Source organism: Drosophila ananassae, chromosome 3L (assembly GCF_017639315.1).
Source record: "Drosophila ananassae strain 14024-0371.13 chromosome 3L, ASM1763931v2, whole genome shotgun sequence".
Classification (NCBI taxonomy): domain Eukaryota; kingdom Metazoa; phylum Arthropoda; class Insecta; order Diptera; family Drosophilidae; genus Drosophila; species Drosophila ananassae.
This window is the reverse complement of record NC_057929.1, coordinates 1,691,951-1,705,589: the sequence shown is the minus strand read 5'-3', so window position 1 is coordinate 1,705,589 and position 13,639 is coordinate 1,691,951. Positions and strand designations below refer to the sequence as shown.

At 40.0% G+C, this 13,639-nt stretch overlaps 1 protein-coding gene across 2 annotated transcripts in view; it reads right to left on the bottom strand.

The window, feature by feature from the left end:
• Window positions 1-13,639, bottom strand: part of LOC6495433 (metabotropic glutamate receptor 2) — a 41,617-nt gene that overhangs the window by 9,867 nt on the left and 18,111 nt on the right. Inside the window, exons 1-2 of one of the 2 annotated variants that reach the window (XM_001958798.4) lie at window positions 3,126-4,453; window positions 1,396-1,538 (exon numbers count right to left, since the gene is read on the bottom strand). In XM_001958798.4, coding sequence (XP_001958834.2) covers window positions 1,396-1,538; window positions 3,126-4,056 — 1,074 coding nt within the window. In that variant the 5' untranslated portion in view covers window positions 4,057-4,453. Of the gene's footprint in view, window positions 1-1,395; window positions 1,539-3,125; window positions 4,454-13,639 lie in introns of those variants that run through there. The other variant, XM_032450740.2, reaches the window with a different exon arrangement.

Genomic DNA, 13,639 nt, shown 5'->3' with positions numbered 1-13,639 from the left:
TTGCATTTCCATGGGAAATACACTCGACTATGATGGCTTTACCTGAAAGCGTATTTTTACGTAAATTAAAGAACAAAAACCTTTTTTTTCCTTAGCCACTGACCTGCGTTTCATATGTTTTATACTGTGATTTTACATTCATATTTTTCTTCCCCTTGGTTTTGGTGAAACCGCAAACAATGCTGCAATGTAGCCGAAGGAACAAAAAAGCGCATGGTATTACTTGGCAAAATGCGCTGTTGGGAATGCAAATGGGAAAAGGGCAACTGGAGCAACCGAGCTAAAACCCAAAAACCAATTTCACGCACAAATTAACTCCCACACATGAGATTCTGGAAAAGGAAATAGATGCACTGGAAAAAGGACTGGGTTCTGGCAAAGGAGACTCTTTTCTGCCAGGGGGAGTATAAATTAAATAAAATGTTTAGAAACTGCTTGCTCTCTAATTAAGTCTCATTAGGCCCAAGTTTTGAGGCTTTTTCTTTTGAGTGCTTGGCAAGGACATGTAACTTTTGAGAAATGTTAAGCAAACTGAGTTTGAATTATTTTTTAAATATATACAACCCATATAATAAACCTGAATTTTGATATTTTTGTGATTCTCAAGATTACCAAATACCTTTGCCAGCTTAACCTCCTATTGACATTCGCATTTTTCAATTGCAGAGAACCACAAAATTTGTTGCAAAATGTCCTTTTGCGGCACTAGGATACGAGGCCGAGTGGCAAACGCGTACAAACAAAATGCAATCAAATGTTTATGGCTGATTTATGAGCTCTTTTCGTGGGGGACTCTGGCATGGCTGCTCCTTTGGGAGCAGATCCTTCCTAGATCCTGGGCGCTGCGTGTGCGTTTTATGGCGTAACATTGGGTTGTGCTTTCGGCAGTCAGGCAGTTGGTTACTTAGTTATTGTCGCGTATTGACTTTTGGCCTCAAGCTCACGTACTAGTACCACCGGCCACTCAATCTCCTTCAACGTCAAAGACGAGATTCGTGCTCTCACTGAGAGAAATTAATTGGTTTCGTTTGAGGTTTGAAATGGAAAATTCCTGCTAGCTATTGCCATTTTCTTGGAGTGCACTCACAACGAGGAAAACACAATGCCTGCCAAAGGCTATTGTTGGTCTCAGACATTTTTCATGTGCAACGGCTGCACTTTGTCCAATTTTTTTGCTTGCTTGGCTCGCAGGACTCGACTAATTCAGTAGCACGTGCAGGCACTTAATAGTCGGCCACTATTACATGTGTTCTCATTCGGCTTTTGGTAAATTTTAATTACGAAAGTCGGAAAACTTTTGTTGGCCAAGCTGGCCAGCAAAATATCTATCCCCCCTGGCCATGTCTGACCTTCGAATGCACGTATATTCCTTTCAACTTGGGAAGAGTAACTCACCTGGGGAATGCGAAATAAACGCAATAAATTGGCCACTTGTATGGATGTGACCGAGGAGGCGGCGCCCACCACCCCCGAGATGACCTTCCGCACTTGCGTCTTGTTGCAATGGTATTCGGCATCATCAATATTGCTAATGGATCCTGCAAATATGAAAGAAAATATGGAATGAGTTTCCGTACAAATCAATCATTGGTGCTTTAAAAAAATACTGATTTTCGTTTATGTCGGATCGGTCCTCCTGCAAAATATAAATTAATTAATTCTCTGGGCGAGATAGTGGCTTGATTCTGCCCATCCAATTGATGCCTAACTAGATTATTATTAACCAAAATATGCGTAGAAGCAAATGGCAGTGTCTGCCTCCTGGGAGGCAACTATAGTTTACGGCCTGCCTAATCCTGTCAATATAATTCAGTGACTTGGAAAATTATATTTTTCGTACGTCACACTTCACAAAAGAACGAAAGAGATGGCCGCAAAGCCACTGAAAGAGATAGACAAGGGTTAAAGTGAGAGAGAGAGGAAGAGTGAGAATGGGGAACGCAGCACGTCGCTCAAATAAATCCTTGCCGCGCACATAAATAATGAAATTATGGAGATTAGAAAGTGTTCAGGGACGATGACAAGGATGCCAGCCTGTGCCCAATTGATTATGGATCGTTGAATGTGTGTTATTTTGTTCTAGTGCTTCAGTGTGTGTGCCTTTGTCTGGGAGAAAGTGTTTGCCTCTTTGCTCGACTCGATAAAAGTAATAAGCGGCACTTTATGTCCCGCCTAACTGCCTTGTCCTTGATCTTCCCCCTTCCCATGGCAATCTCAATAAGCCTCGTCTCGCTTTGTCTTAGGGGAATTATGCATATTCCTTTGGCGGGAGAGCTTTGCCACTTTCCCCCAGCGTAATCCCATAATTTATTTATTAATTTAGTTTATTAATAAAATCATTGGCATGACCCCAAGCCAAGAAAGTCTGCTTGGTTAGTATGCTTGGATGATTGATTACATTTATGAAACTGTGTTGAGCTTATTTTTATTTGTATGACTCTGTTCCACCACAATTACAGTAACTGCAATTGAAACTGAAACAACGCATGCAACCTATAACATAAAAATAAGTTCCAACTCCCAGAGGTGAGCAAAATTTTATAAAAATACAGGAATGCTACCGACGGGGTACGTGGCGTATACGCAATTTGTAGAGTGCAAAAACCGCACTCCCTGCTATGAAAACAAAACAATTCGAGTTACGCTCTGGGCTTTGAATTAATTTAAAACAAAAAACACACTCATAACTTTTTCGAACTGCAATAAATAAGTGAAGCCATTCATCAAACCAGAAAAATTTGAATAAATGCGCAAACATTGAAAATTTGCGTTGCCAGTTTTTTGCTTTATATTAAATGGACTATTAAATTGCTTATTGGACTGTGGTGTATGGTATTTTTAGCTTGAGCAGGACTACAAAAAAAAAGGGCGGGGAATGCATGGGTAAATGAATAAAACCTATTTTACTTACAAATTCATGGTTTAATTTGGTGCAATTTGCTTGAATCCAATGTTTCGATGTTAATAAACAAGAAATAAAAAGCAATAGTCTGCCCGAGGTATGCTCAAATTATGTTTGAGGAAAAAAGCTTTTATTTTGTTTGGTTATATAATTACAATTATTTACTTTTATAATCGATTTTGTGTAATACTTTAAATATCCTTTTTTCGTAAAAATACCTTACCTTTGATAAAATCCACTGCCATTTCTAGCCCATAAGAGTCTTTGTCGCAATCATCCAGGATATGGGCACCCAACGTGATATTAGGCAACAGTTGCTCTCTGTTTATTCTATCGATGGTAAAGAGCATGGCCTCCAAAGCCTGTATACCACCCTGGGGCATTATCGGGCCACAGGTGATGCTGTCCTCGCGGGAATGGACCATCATCAAACCGCCCAGGATCACGTCCCCCTCGACGATAGCCTCCCGCTTCACGGGCCAGTGCCGTTGCGGCTGGGTGGCATACAGGCGGTCATGTGGAAAGCTGAGGGAGTCCGGCAAGGATCTAAGGTACTTGCCAGTGGGCAAAGCAGCTCCCGACTGCAGGATATTGTTGTTAAGCGGCAGATGGCGACCCCGATGTCGACCGGAGCGAGGGGCGGCCAGGTCAATGTTGGCATACCGCTGGTAGTCCTCCAAATCAAACTGGCCATAGATCTGCGACTCCGGCACCCGCTGCGGACTGAGACTGTTTGACTGAGATTGATGCTTGGTATCGTGGGACATGGTCCCATCGTTCACATAATCCGGGGACGGCAGGTGGCTTACCCACTGGCGCCAGTGCTTGCCAAGCTGCTGCTGCTGCTCCTCCAAATGCAGGATCTCGTAATGGCTTTGCCTGTGCCTCCGGATGTGCTTTCTGCGGTGATGATGCTGACGGTGATGGAGGTGCTCTTCCTGATTGTGATTGCTCCTGTGATTGCGATTGTGTTGATGGTGTGGCAGCGAGTGGGAGTAGGAGAATGGGTTCTCGTCCACTCCCTCCTCCTCGTCCGGAGGTATATCGCCAATTACCTGGCTCTCGGCCCGCAGCCTGTGCCATTCGGGCAGTACTACTAATACCAGTAGCACACAAATTTGCACAAACCATTTGCTGTGGCAAACTCTTTTCATATTGGCATTGGGTCTAATACTACAACGTGATATATTTCTGTGTTTATTCAGTTTCCGTTTCTGTTTCGATATGCGCGTATTTTTGGCGGATAAATTTCAGGATTAGCTCACAGTTCAATTGCGTTTCGGTATTTGTGGCACACATTTTGAGTTTTGTTATTTGTTTTCATTGATTTCTCACAATTTATTGCATTTTTTTCGCTTCAACATTTTGGATGTCTGCTTTTGAAAACATGAGGATTTTGTGTTTAATTTAATGTGTAAATAAACATTTTCAACTAGCCGGCCGTTGTGTTTAACTTGTTTGGATTGCAAAAGTCACATTATATTTAACGCATGTGTGGCATTGGTTTAAATATTTAATTTCAGCGACTTGTCATTTTAACACTATTTTACATGTCACAGCAAATTAAATTAAGCTCTTTCAATTTCAATTAAAATTTTTATGCTCAAGTCTAATAATACATCTGATTATATTCAAAGCTGCTATATAGAACCTTAAAGTCTTAAAGGCTTAATGGGCATTAATGGGAAATATGCAAAAACATTTCCTCAAAGCACTACAGTTAAAAAGTTGTAATCTCTAGTTTTATGATGAAGCCCCCCATCAATCTGCATCAAAACCGGTGAACAAAATTTATGACCTTCCAAATTCCTGGAAATCTATAAAAAGCTAGTAGGATGTCCATATCTCTGCTAATTGGCATCCGATCCTTGAGCGGAATATCTTAAATGATTTGTGAAACGATTCTTTACCATTCTGCATCAAAATCTGAGAACATTTTTTTTAGATTTTTTTTCAAATTTCGTGTGGGATCCCCTTCAAAATGTGGACAGAGCATAAAGACCCTATGATGACTCACTGCGAAGGCTATATCTTGGTCAATTTCTAACGGATCCTACTGCGGAATACCTTAAACGATTTGTAAATCCATTCTTTACCATTTTGCATCAAAATCTGAGAAAGACATTTTTTTAGATTTTTTTTCAAATTTCATGGGGAAATGTGGACAGAGCACAGAGACCCCAAGATGACCCACTGCGAAGGTTATATCTTGGCCAATATTGTTCGGATCTTAGTGCGGAGTACCTTAAACGATTTGTGGATCAATTCTCCACCATTCTGCATCAAAATCTGAAAACGACATTTTTTTGGATTTTTTTTTTAAATTTCATGGGCGATCCCCTTCAAAATGTGGACAGAGCATGGAGACTCCAAGATTACCTGCGGACAAAATTTTTCATCCATTGGGACGAGTACCTTAAGTGGTTTTTATATCGATTCTTTATCAATCTACGTCAGAACCTTTAAACGAAATTTCGAAGCAATATTTTTCCTGTGTTGCCCCTGTAAAATTTTTGTAATGAAAATTTTAATTTTTTGGTTCCAATAAAATTTTAACGAAATTGTCTCGATGTCAACCCGAAAACCCCAAAAGGTTTTTCATTAGCATTGTTTCCCCCACAGGCCGCAAACATAGACCCCGCTTATGACTGTCAACCTCGTTTTAGGGTAGGAGGGTCTGTGGTGGGCGTAGCTCTTGGGCATTTGCCCATAAAAATGATTGCCCTGAGGTAAATTAAATTTGCATAAAATTTTACGCGCCGCCACAAGCCGAAGGAAAGTAGCAGAGGGAAAACAAAATGCAAGAAATCCTTTGCTGTGGGGTAGTGCAAAAAAGAAATATAAAGTCGGGACTCGGCGAGGGTTGCCAACGGTAATTAATCAAATTGTTGGCGTCGTAATGAGCTTGTCGGTGGAGCCCAGGACCCCAGACCCTAGAACCCAGACTCTGGGTGTTTGTATCTTCCACCCAATAAACCTCCTCCCACCCAGTCGGGCTAATCAACAAACGCGTTAGCGCCACTTTAGACATGGCCTGCAGTTCGAGTTTACAGAATTACTTATCATCAGCATAATCAGTGGCATTATCAACGAAAGGTAACGCAGAATGGGATCAGTTGGGTGGTGCGGCGGTTGGGTGGTTGGTTGAGTGGTTGCCTCAATGCCTGTCACTGTCAGGCGGCCGTGAAGCACTCGCCTGCAGCATCTGCGCCCGAGGCTCTGTCGGGTCGCATCAAATAATGAGATTGCGTTAAACAAATGGTGTTTTCCCTTTTTATTGTACGTAATAGACACCGGAGGCTGCTTACACGCTCGTAATTTATTTTGATTACGATTGTCGTTCTATCTGTCTGTCAGTCTCTCTGACTTTCAGAGTCCCTCATCCGGCAATCACTTTCCCTGCATGACGGGCATTGTGACTGGGTCAAGTTTTTTGTTGATTTAACTACAACTACGTACAATTAATCTGGCTAACAAGAATTCCGAGTAATAAAAACTTGATTAATGGCGAGACAGTTTTCAGCTAGACCCTTTTGGGTGACGACTTTATAGAGAAAGTTTTCTGTTTAGCTTGGAAGTATTAGACCTTTAACCTAAGAAGAATTTAAAAACGAGCAACATGCATGCTTAAAGAAAAAGCAATTTTCTATGTTATATCCTGGACAAGTCCAAGGATTTCCCACAATTTTTCCAACGAAGAGCACGTATTTTTACTTTCTCACTTAAAATTCAACTCCAACTCCGAATTCTTGCATAACGAAAACAGCCTCTGGCTGTCAGTGACACTTGTCCCATCGTATTCTGTTGGACAATGTTCCTGCAGAAACACTGCAAGGAGCAGAAGCCCATCCCAGACCCCCACAATTCCCACAATCCTATCCTGTCCCATCCCATTCTGAAACCAAAACCCGAGCTCGAACCCAAAAGCTGTCTGTTTGAAAACCCATCACCCATTCCTTTGCATTTTCATTTTGTCATTGTCTTATTTTGCATTTTGTATGGGAGACTTTGATTTGATTGAGCATTTTGTTTCCTCGCCTGTCCTTTTTTTTCGCTGATTTGAATTTTCGTTCGACGGTTGTGCCTGAGTGCTGAAATATTTTGTATAATGCCGTCATGGCTTTAAGGCCAACGCAGACGATATCAATTTGTTGGCTTTTTCAATTCGTTTCCTCTCGCTCGGCTGTGCAAATTGATTTCCGTCGATAAGATTTACAGTCGCATAAAATTGACGACTCTTCTGAGTCCCCAAGTGTTTGTTGAAAGCCTCGCGACAAAGGTCAGTTTCGGGTAATTCGAAATTCACAAAAAGTGTATACATTACATGGCCATATTTTTTGGGGCCAATGTTTCAATACTCCACAGAGTACACAAGAATATTCTTTCAACATATTTCGCCATTACCCCGGCCACTTAACGTTAAATATTCGAGACACATTTCCATGCGGCCCTTCACTTAAGTGCTTAAATAAATGTTTTTCACTTTTTTTTTGCCGAAGCTCAAAGGAAAATGTAATTCCTCTCAATCGCTGAATGCTTGATGCTACTTCAGGCGGAAAATTAATGGCAGATACATTAAATAGTTGGGTTACATAGTTTGTTCATTTGCATTCAAGGACCTTGCTCGAATATTTAAGTCGGAAAATTAATGGCAGATACATTAAATAGTTGGGTTACATAGTTTGTTCATTTGCATTCAAGGACCTTGCTCGAATATTTAAGTCTTGAGGACTTTCAATGCCTCACTTTAATGTCTAATTTAATTTAAAGAGATTTCGGTGACAACCGCGCAATTCGGCGGCACATTTGCATAAATGCCAGGCCCAACAATAAAGCAAATTTCACATCAAATAATATTCAGTCACCTGCCACACATTTCCACCATTTCGGCGACTGACATCTGAGCAGAAAGCCCATCCTCCTGTGGTGCTAATGTCCTAGCAGGATCATCCGCCGTCTTCAATTTCTTGGCAAAAACATAGAATTAATAGTAACACATGTAGGAGGTGTGCGGTGGGCAGAAAAGTATGCTACTCGCTGCCGAAAATATGAATAATTCGGAACGAGACATGCAAATGCTGTACCCAACAAATGTGAGTCTGTGATAAATTTCGTTGACATGCCAGAAACACAGAAAGTTGTCAGCCTGGAGGACGTGGGCGACGGGGCCAACGGGCCCGACGATGGATAAGGTAGCAAGTAATCACGACATTTCAAATTCCATGTGCACCTAGCTGCCTCACCTACGCTCCAACGAATTTGTGTGACAGTTGTGTGAATAAATTTTTTTTTTAATTTTATTATCGCGCAGATGTATTACGGGCAATAACATTCAGTCCCCAAAGAGACCCGGAGACTGAGATGAAAATTATGAAATTTTCTTTAAGGCCCCTTCTGAATGATCAATCAGATTCAGACCTTCAGGACGTCAGACCTTAAGTTCAGTGAGACCGGCCCCTTTTGTATTCAAAGCACACAGAAAATTCAATGGGTTTTCGGCAGGGTTTCCCTCCAATTTCGTTTTTGTTTGTCTGCGTGCTTAGATGGGCTTATAAGAGGCCTTCCCCGAGGGAAAAACGCGTCAAACACATGAAATCAATTACATTTCTCTAATGTAGGCACATCTGCCCGTTCTTTCGCAAACTTTTGTCCAGGAGATGCCTCTAGTAGCTGGAAGGTCTTTGTTTTTCCTCTTTTACCATCTTGATGGTACAGAGGAAGAAATAGGCACTGACTAAAATATAAATATTTTGTGTATGCTATTCTTAGTGCGAGTACTAAAGGTGGAGAATTGTTTTCCGTGCAGCCACAAAACTCTGCTGAGGCCAAAATCTCAGGTATTTGCGAGCTAATAAAGTTTGCCTTAAAGAATTTGGCATAAAACTTTGGCGTCTGCGTGGGTCGGGCATATTTGTTTTAATATTAGTGGGTCCTAAGCATGCATGACATGCCTTCCATCTAGTCTATTCATATTTGCTTAGTTCAGCTGTCTGGCCCCGTTAGATCCAGTTTTGGCCCGTTCCGTCCTGGCCAGGCCGAAAGCCCGTACACGTGGAGCTCTGCGCATTGGTAAGCAATTTCCATGCCCCGTTTTACTTGGCTCGTATCAATAATTTCTTAGGTTTTATTGTTATTTGTGAGTATTTTTATGTATTTGCCAAAGTCCAACCAACCCTCGCTCTAGGCGTGGATTCCTCTTTCCGCCCAACCAGAAATGGGGCTTCCGACTGAAATAGTTTTCTGACCTTAATGGGAGGAATGTTGGCAACCGGTGGCAAATTAAATTTCATTTTCTGATATACTGAAATCAAGATTGTTTCAACAAAAAATTAACTTGTATACACAAATAAATTAATTCAATGGAGTTGCATTTAAAATAATATTGTCAGTTGATGCTTTTGAAATCAAATAAAATGGTTTTAATTGAAACTCAAAGAAGCCGCAACAATGCAAAATAAAATCAACTTTTATAAATAATTGGTGCTGTGTCAAATGCAATTAACATCCAATATAATGCAACCAAACACCATTTTATTCAAGGAGTGGAATCAAAAACCGGAAATCAAAACCAGCCATTAAAACGAAATGCGCCGGAAGTTTCATATGAAAATGCAATTACGCACAGCCCAGAGTAGGGAAGGAGCTGGATGCTAACAGACGACACGAAAACGTATAGCAATTTAGTAGAAAATTGCTTTCTTTCACCTGACATCAGCAGATAAGCTTCTATTTTAATCGCAAGGACAGCGGAGGAAGTGCCCGACCTGGAACTGGTATGGTGGAATCAAATATAAGTTTATTGAAATTGAATAGTTCCCCATAACCGTAATGTGAGAACGTGTTTTTGGTGTAATTAAATATTTCACAACACATAAACGCATTAGGCTAAGTAAGTTAACCAAAGTAACCAAAAACGGGCGTAAAGTGAAAATTTTCATAATTAATTTTGTGCTTCTATCACGGCTCCTCTGGCATGTCTAAGCATACTTTGTCTAGAGAAAGTTTCTCCTCCGAAAACAAAAACACCCCACACCCACACCCGAGGGGGGAAATTTTCAGGTGGGCCTACGGTTTACGACACGCCTCTCAATGCATACAAGTTGTGAATTATTCAAGCACTGACCGGGCTGATCCACGGCTATCCATTCCAGTTAATACATGGCATATACTTCAGGCCCATGGCTTCTATAAAATTCGATTTGAATACGGGATAGACCCTCCTACTGGCATTCGGCCATTTGGCTAATTGAATTCCGTTAGGCCTTAATGGAGAACAGACCATTCGGGTCAATGGAGTTCCAGTGGTTACTCGTAATGGCCGATTTGCATTTCGCCAGGGGTATAATATTTATGGAATTTTATTGTTTTGTTGATGCCATACAAATGTCCTTTTTATTAGCGTGACAGGCAAATTTTCATGGAATTGTAAAGCAATTTTAATGTACTTTTGACAGCCAAGGTCACAAATTCATTTCGAACACACAATGTCGCGTAATTTTAAAAGCAATCTTGGCTAAATCACTTTACTTTTCCTAGCCTTTTTTTTTGATAATTTTTCCTTTATTTAGTGACGATGAACACTGGGATGTAGGGTTCGGTGAAAAGCGTTTTGCACAAATCGTTGTGCACCGCGCTGTAAATAATCCAACCATGTTTGCTTGCCACTTGTCAGGACGGAGATTCTGATGGCAATTCTATAAGCGTGCATAAGTGTATGTGTGTGTTTGCCGAGCAGGAAGGGTTCTGCCTGTTTGTTACTGGCTAACAGTCAATATCAGCAAACAGCCAGCATTGGCAGCAGCCACCACGCCACCATCTAGCTGCCAGCAGCTGGCGAGAGGCAATATTACCAGTATATTGGTTCGAAAATCGAATTGTGACACGAAGGAGGGACTTTTTTGTTGGCCCAACATAATGCACTGAAATGCAGTCACCCAAGCTTGAGTTTATTTGCCTATCAATATATGTACTTTACTCATAAAAAAGGAGAAACTTTCATCTACAAGGAGTATTCCTTGTTACCTTAAAAATCTTTTAAAAAAAAAGTTTAAAGCTCACATAATCGTTCCCGAAATTAATTCAACCCTCTGGTCCACTTTTTTGAAACGGAAATTACTACATTTCCCCTTGATAATGTTTTAAAAGACCTGTAGATCTAACGAATGAATAATGCTCAGCTTGCATTCGACCATTTCTCCATAAATTACATGAGAAATTGAAAATTTAAACGCCCTCGACATGCAACAGGATGCACTAGGATTACCCGAAAGGGTGAAAGTTTGGCGCCATGTGCGAAAAAGTGGTTTAAAATGCAAATTGAATCCTGTAAAATGGTGTTAAGAATATTTTATCGAGTTCACTGGCTCGACAAACACCCCAACTGGCACGACTTTCTGTGTGTATTTGGATACCAAATACAAATTATATTTAAGCTCCAGGAACACTCTTTTTCATGGCATTTTGCTAGTTTGCTGATTTGACTAATTAAAGTAAAACTAACTTTGAAAGTTTACCGCTTAGCTGCTGGATTATACGACTCTAGGCAACCAAACTTTACGACTGCAAAAATTAAGCGGCTTTTGAATACACTATTTCATCTGAAGAAGCGCCATCATGGCAATCCCTCTTGAGGGTTACAGTCCTTTGCGCATTTTATAAAAGCTACTGGAAAGAAAAATGACAGCCACGTGGCCACTCAGGGATGGATTTGCCGAGTTAATTCCAAGCAACATTAAATTGGGTGAAAATGTAATACATGGGAACAGGAAAAATTGATGTCAGTACAAAAATATAATTTGCACACACGTAAGTGTCGTATTTTTTTATGATATGCATATAATTTGACTTTTTAATACCGCCAGACAACGACGATTCCATCCGCGTGTCAACTCGTAAATAATTAGGGCTCAAGTTGGAATTTTTGTCGGTAAGTCGGAATCCTGAGGCGGTTACAAGCCAACTGACAAGACACTTGAGATGCGAATGCATTTTTTATGCTTTGCCTGTAAAATAAAATTAATTTTATTGCCGGCTTACGTGGCGTATGTGTAACTTTTTGATGTCCCGGCTGTAAAGTGTCATTTTAAGTTGATTGCCATGGGAAATGCTTAAAAAATTTCCTTTAAATCGTGTCCATTTAGCTGCCCATATAAAAGTTTAGAGCACTTGCAATGCCAGTTACAAGAATTCTGATTTATTGGAATGGTTTTTTTTTTTCAAAAAGGTTACGTTAGTCAAGAATTCACTAATTGGAAAGCAAGTTAATAAAAAAAATTCTCCAACGGCGAGTAAAAAATTATATTAGCGGCTTGTCTGCAAAATTGAACCGTCAGCTGCGTTTCAATTTTGGCAGCAAAAAGCTGCCCAAAAAAAGAAAATAAAGTAAATAAGCTCTCATACGCCCTGTTGGACGAGGGGGAAAAAAACGGAATCTGCCAGGTCGCTTTACAATTAAGTAAACGTGCCAGGTGGTGCTGCCACTCAATTTGAACATAAAATTTAAATGAAACATTTTGATTTCCCCATTGAAAATGTTAAAACAAAAAATAAGCCTCAACAGCGATACGAAATTCTACGAAAGTTTACACACTTTAAAATATCTATGTTTCGAAAAACAACCAAATTCGATAAAAGGAAAATATGGTTTTCATCGATATTATAAAACATTTTTCATGAATAATTTTTATAATACGGCCTTATCATGAAAAAATATTTAAGAATTCATTAAAATTAATCGGCTTTAAATTAAAATGCAGCGTTTGCTCTGGGTGAGTGTGTCCCGGAGCTCGAATTATTTTGTATGCATATGGGGGGAAAGTGCAATGTTGATGTTTTCTTTATTTGTATGCCTTTTAATTAAAACTCATTTGCACATTTGTGGGCTGTCGTTAAAAGTTACGTGAAACCGAAACGGGATATGCAAAGGGAAGGCCGTGAATACGTACTTGCAAGTGGGACGTGCCTTACGGCATTTATGCGCCGTATTCTGACTGAAAATGAAAACTAAAACCGGCAATAAACGAAGTCAACCGAATAAGCAGGAAAATATACAGGGGGTGGACATATATACGTTAATATGCACAAGCATGAAGCCATCTCATGAATCGATATTAAAAATTTAAAAAATGTACAAACTGGCATATAAAAAATGAAACTTCAAAGTATCATTTCAAGCGTGTTTTTCTCTCGTTAATATTTAAATTCTCAAAGAAGTTGGCAATCGGATGTTGAGAATCAGCAAAAAATATATATTGATATATTTTAACAAGGGAATATAATATTATTGAGGAAAATGGGGAAAACAGATCAATCATATGCTGAGTATTTGATGGGTTAAAAAATGGAATATACATATTTTTTACGTACAACAAAGTCATAAAATAAAAGACATGGAAAGGAATATTAGGACGACTTTGATCATCTGCTAATTATTCAGATTTTGTGCTGACGTCACAGCCAACACAGGAGAGCCCTTCAGATTGATATCGGCGAATGATATACTTTTATTCGCTGCCGTGGGTAATATTTATGCCAACACCAAATACAGCCACTAAAGCAGCCATAAAACAGGCTTCATAAAGTGCTCAAAACCGCATGAGAATCGCTTTTATTTTTGGTGTGTGTGTGTTTGTTCACCATATCCTCGCAGCCCTCCTGTTATCAACAGTCAATAAATAAAATCTCATTAAGTTGAAGGCGCCGCAGGAGAGTGCAAAATGGAAGAGAATGAAAATTCCT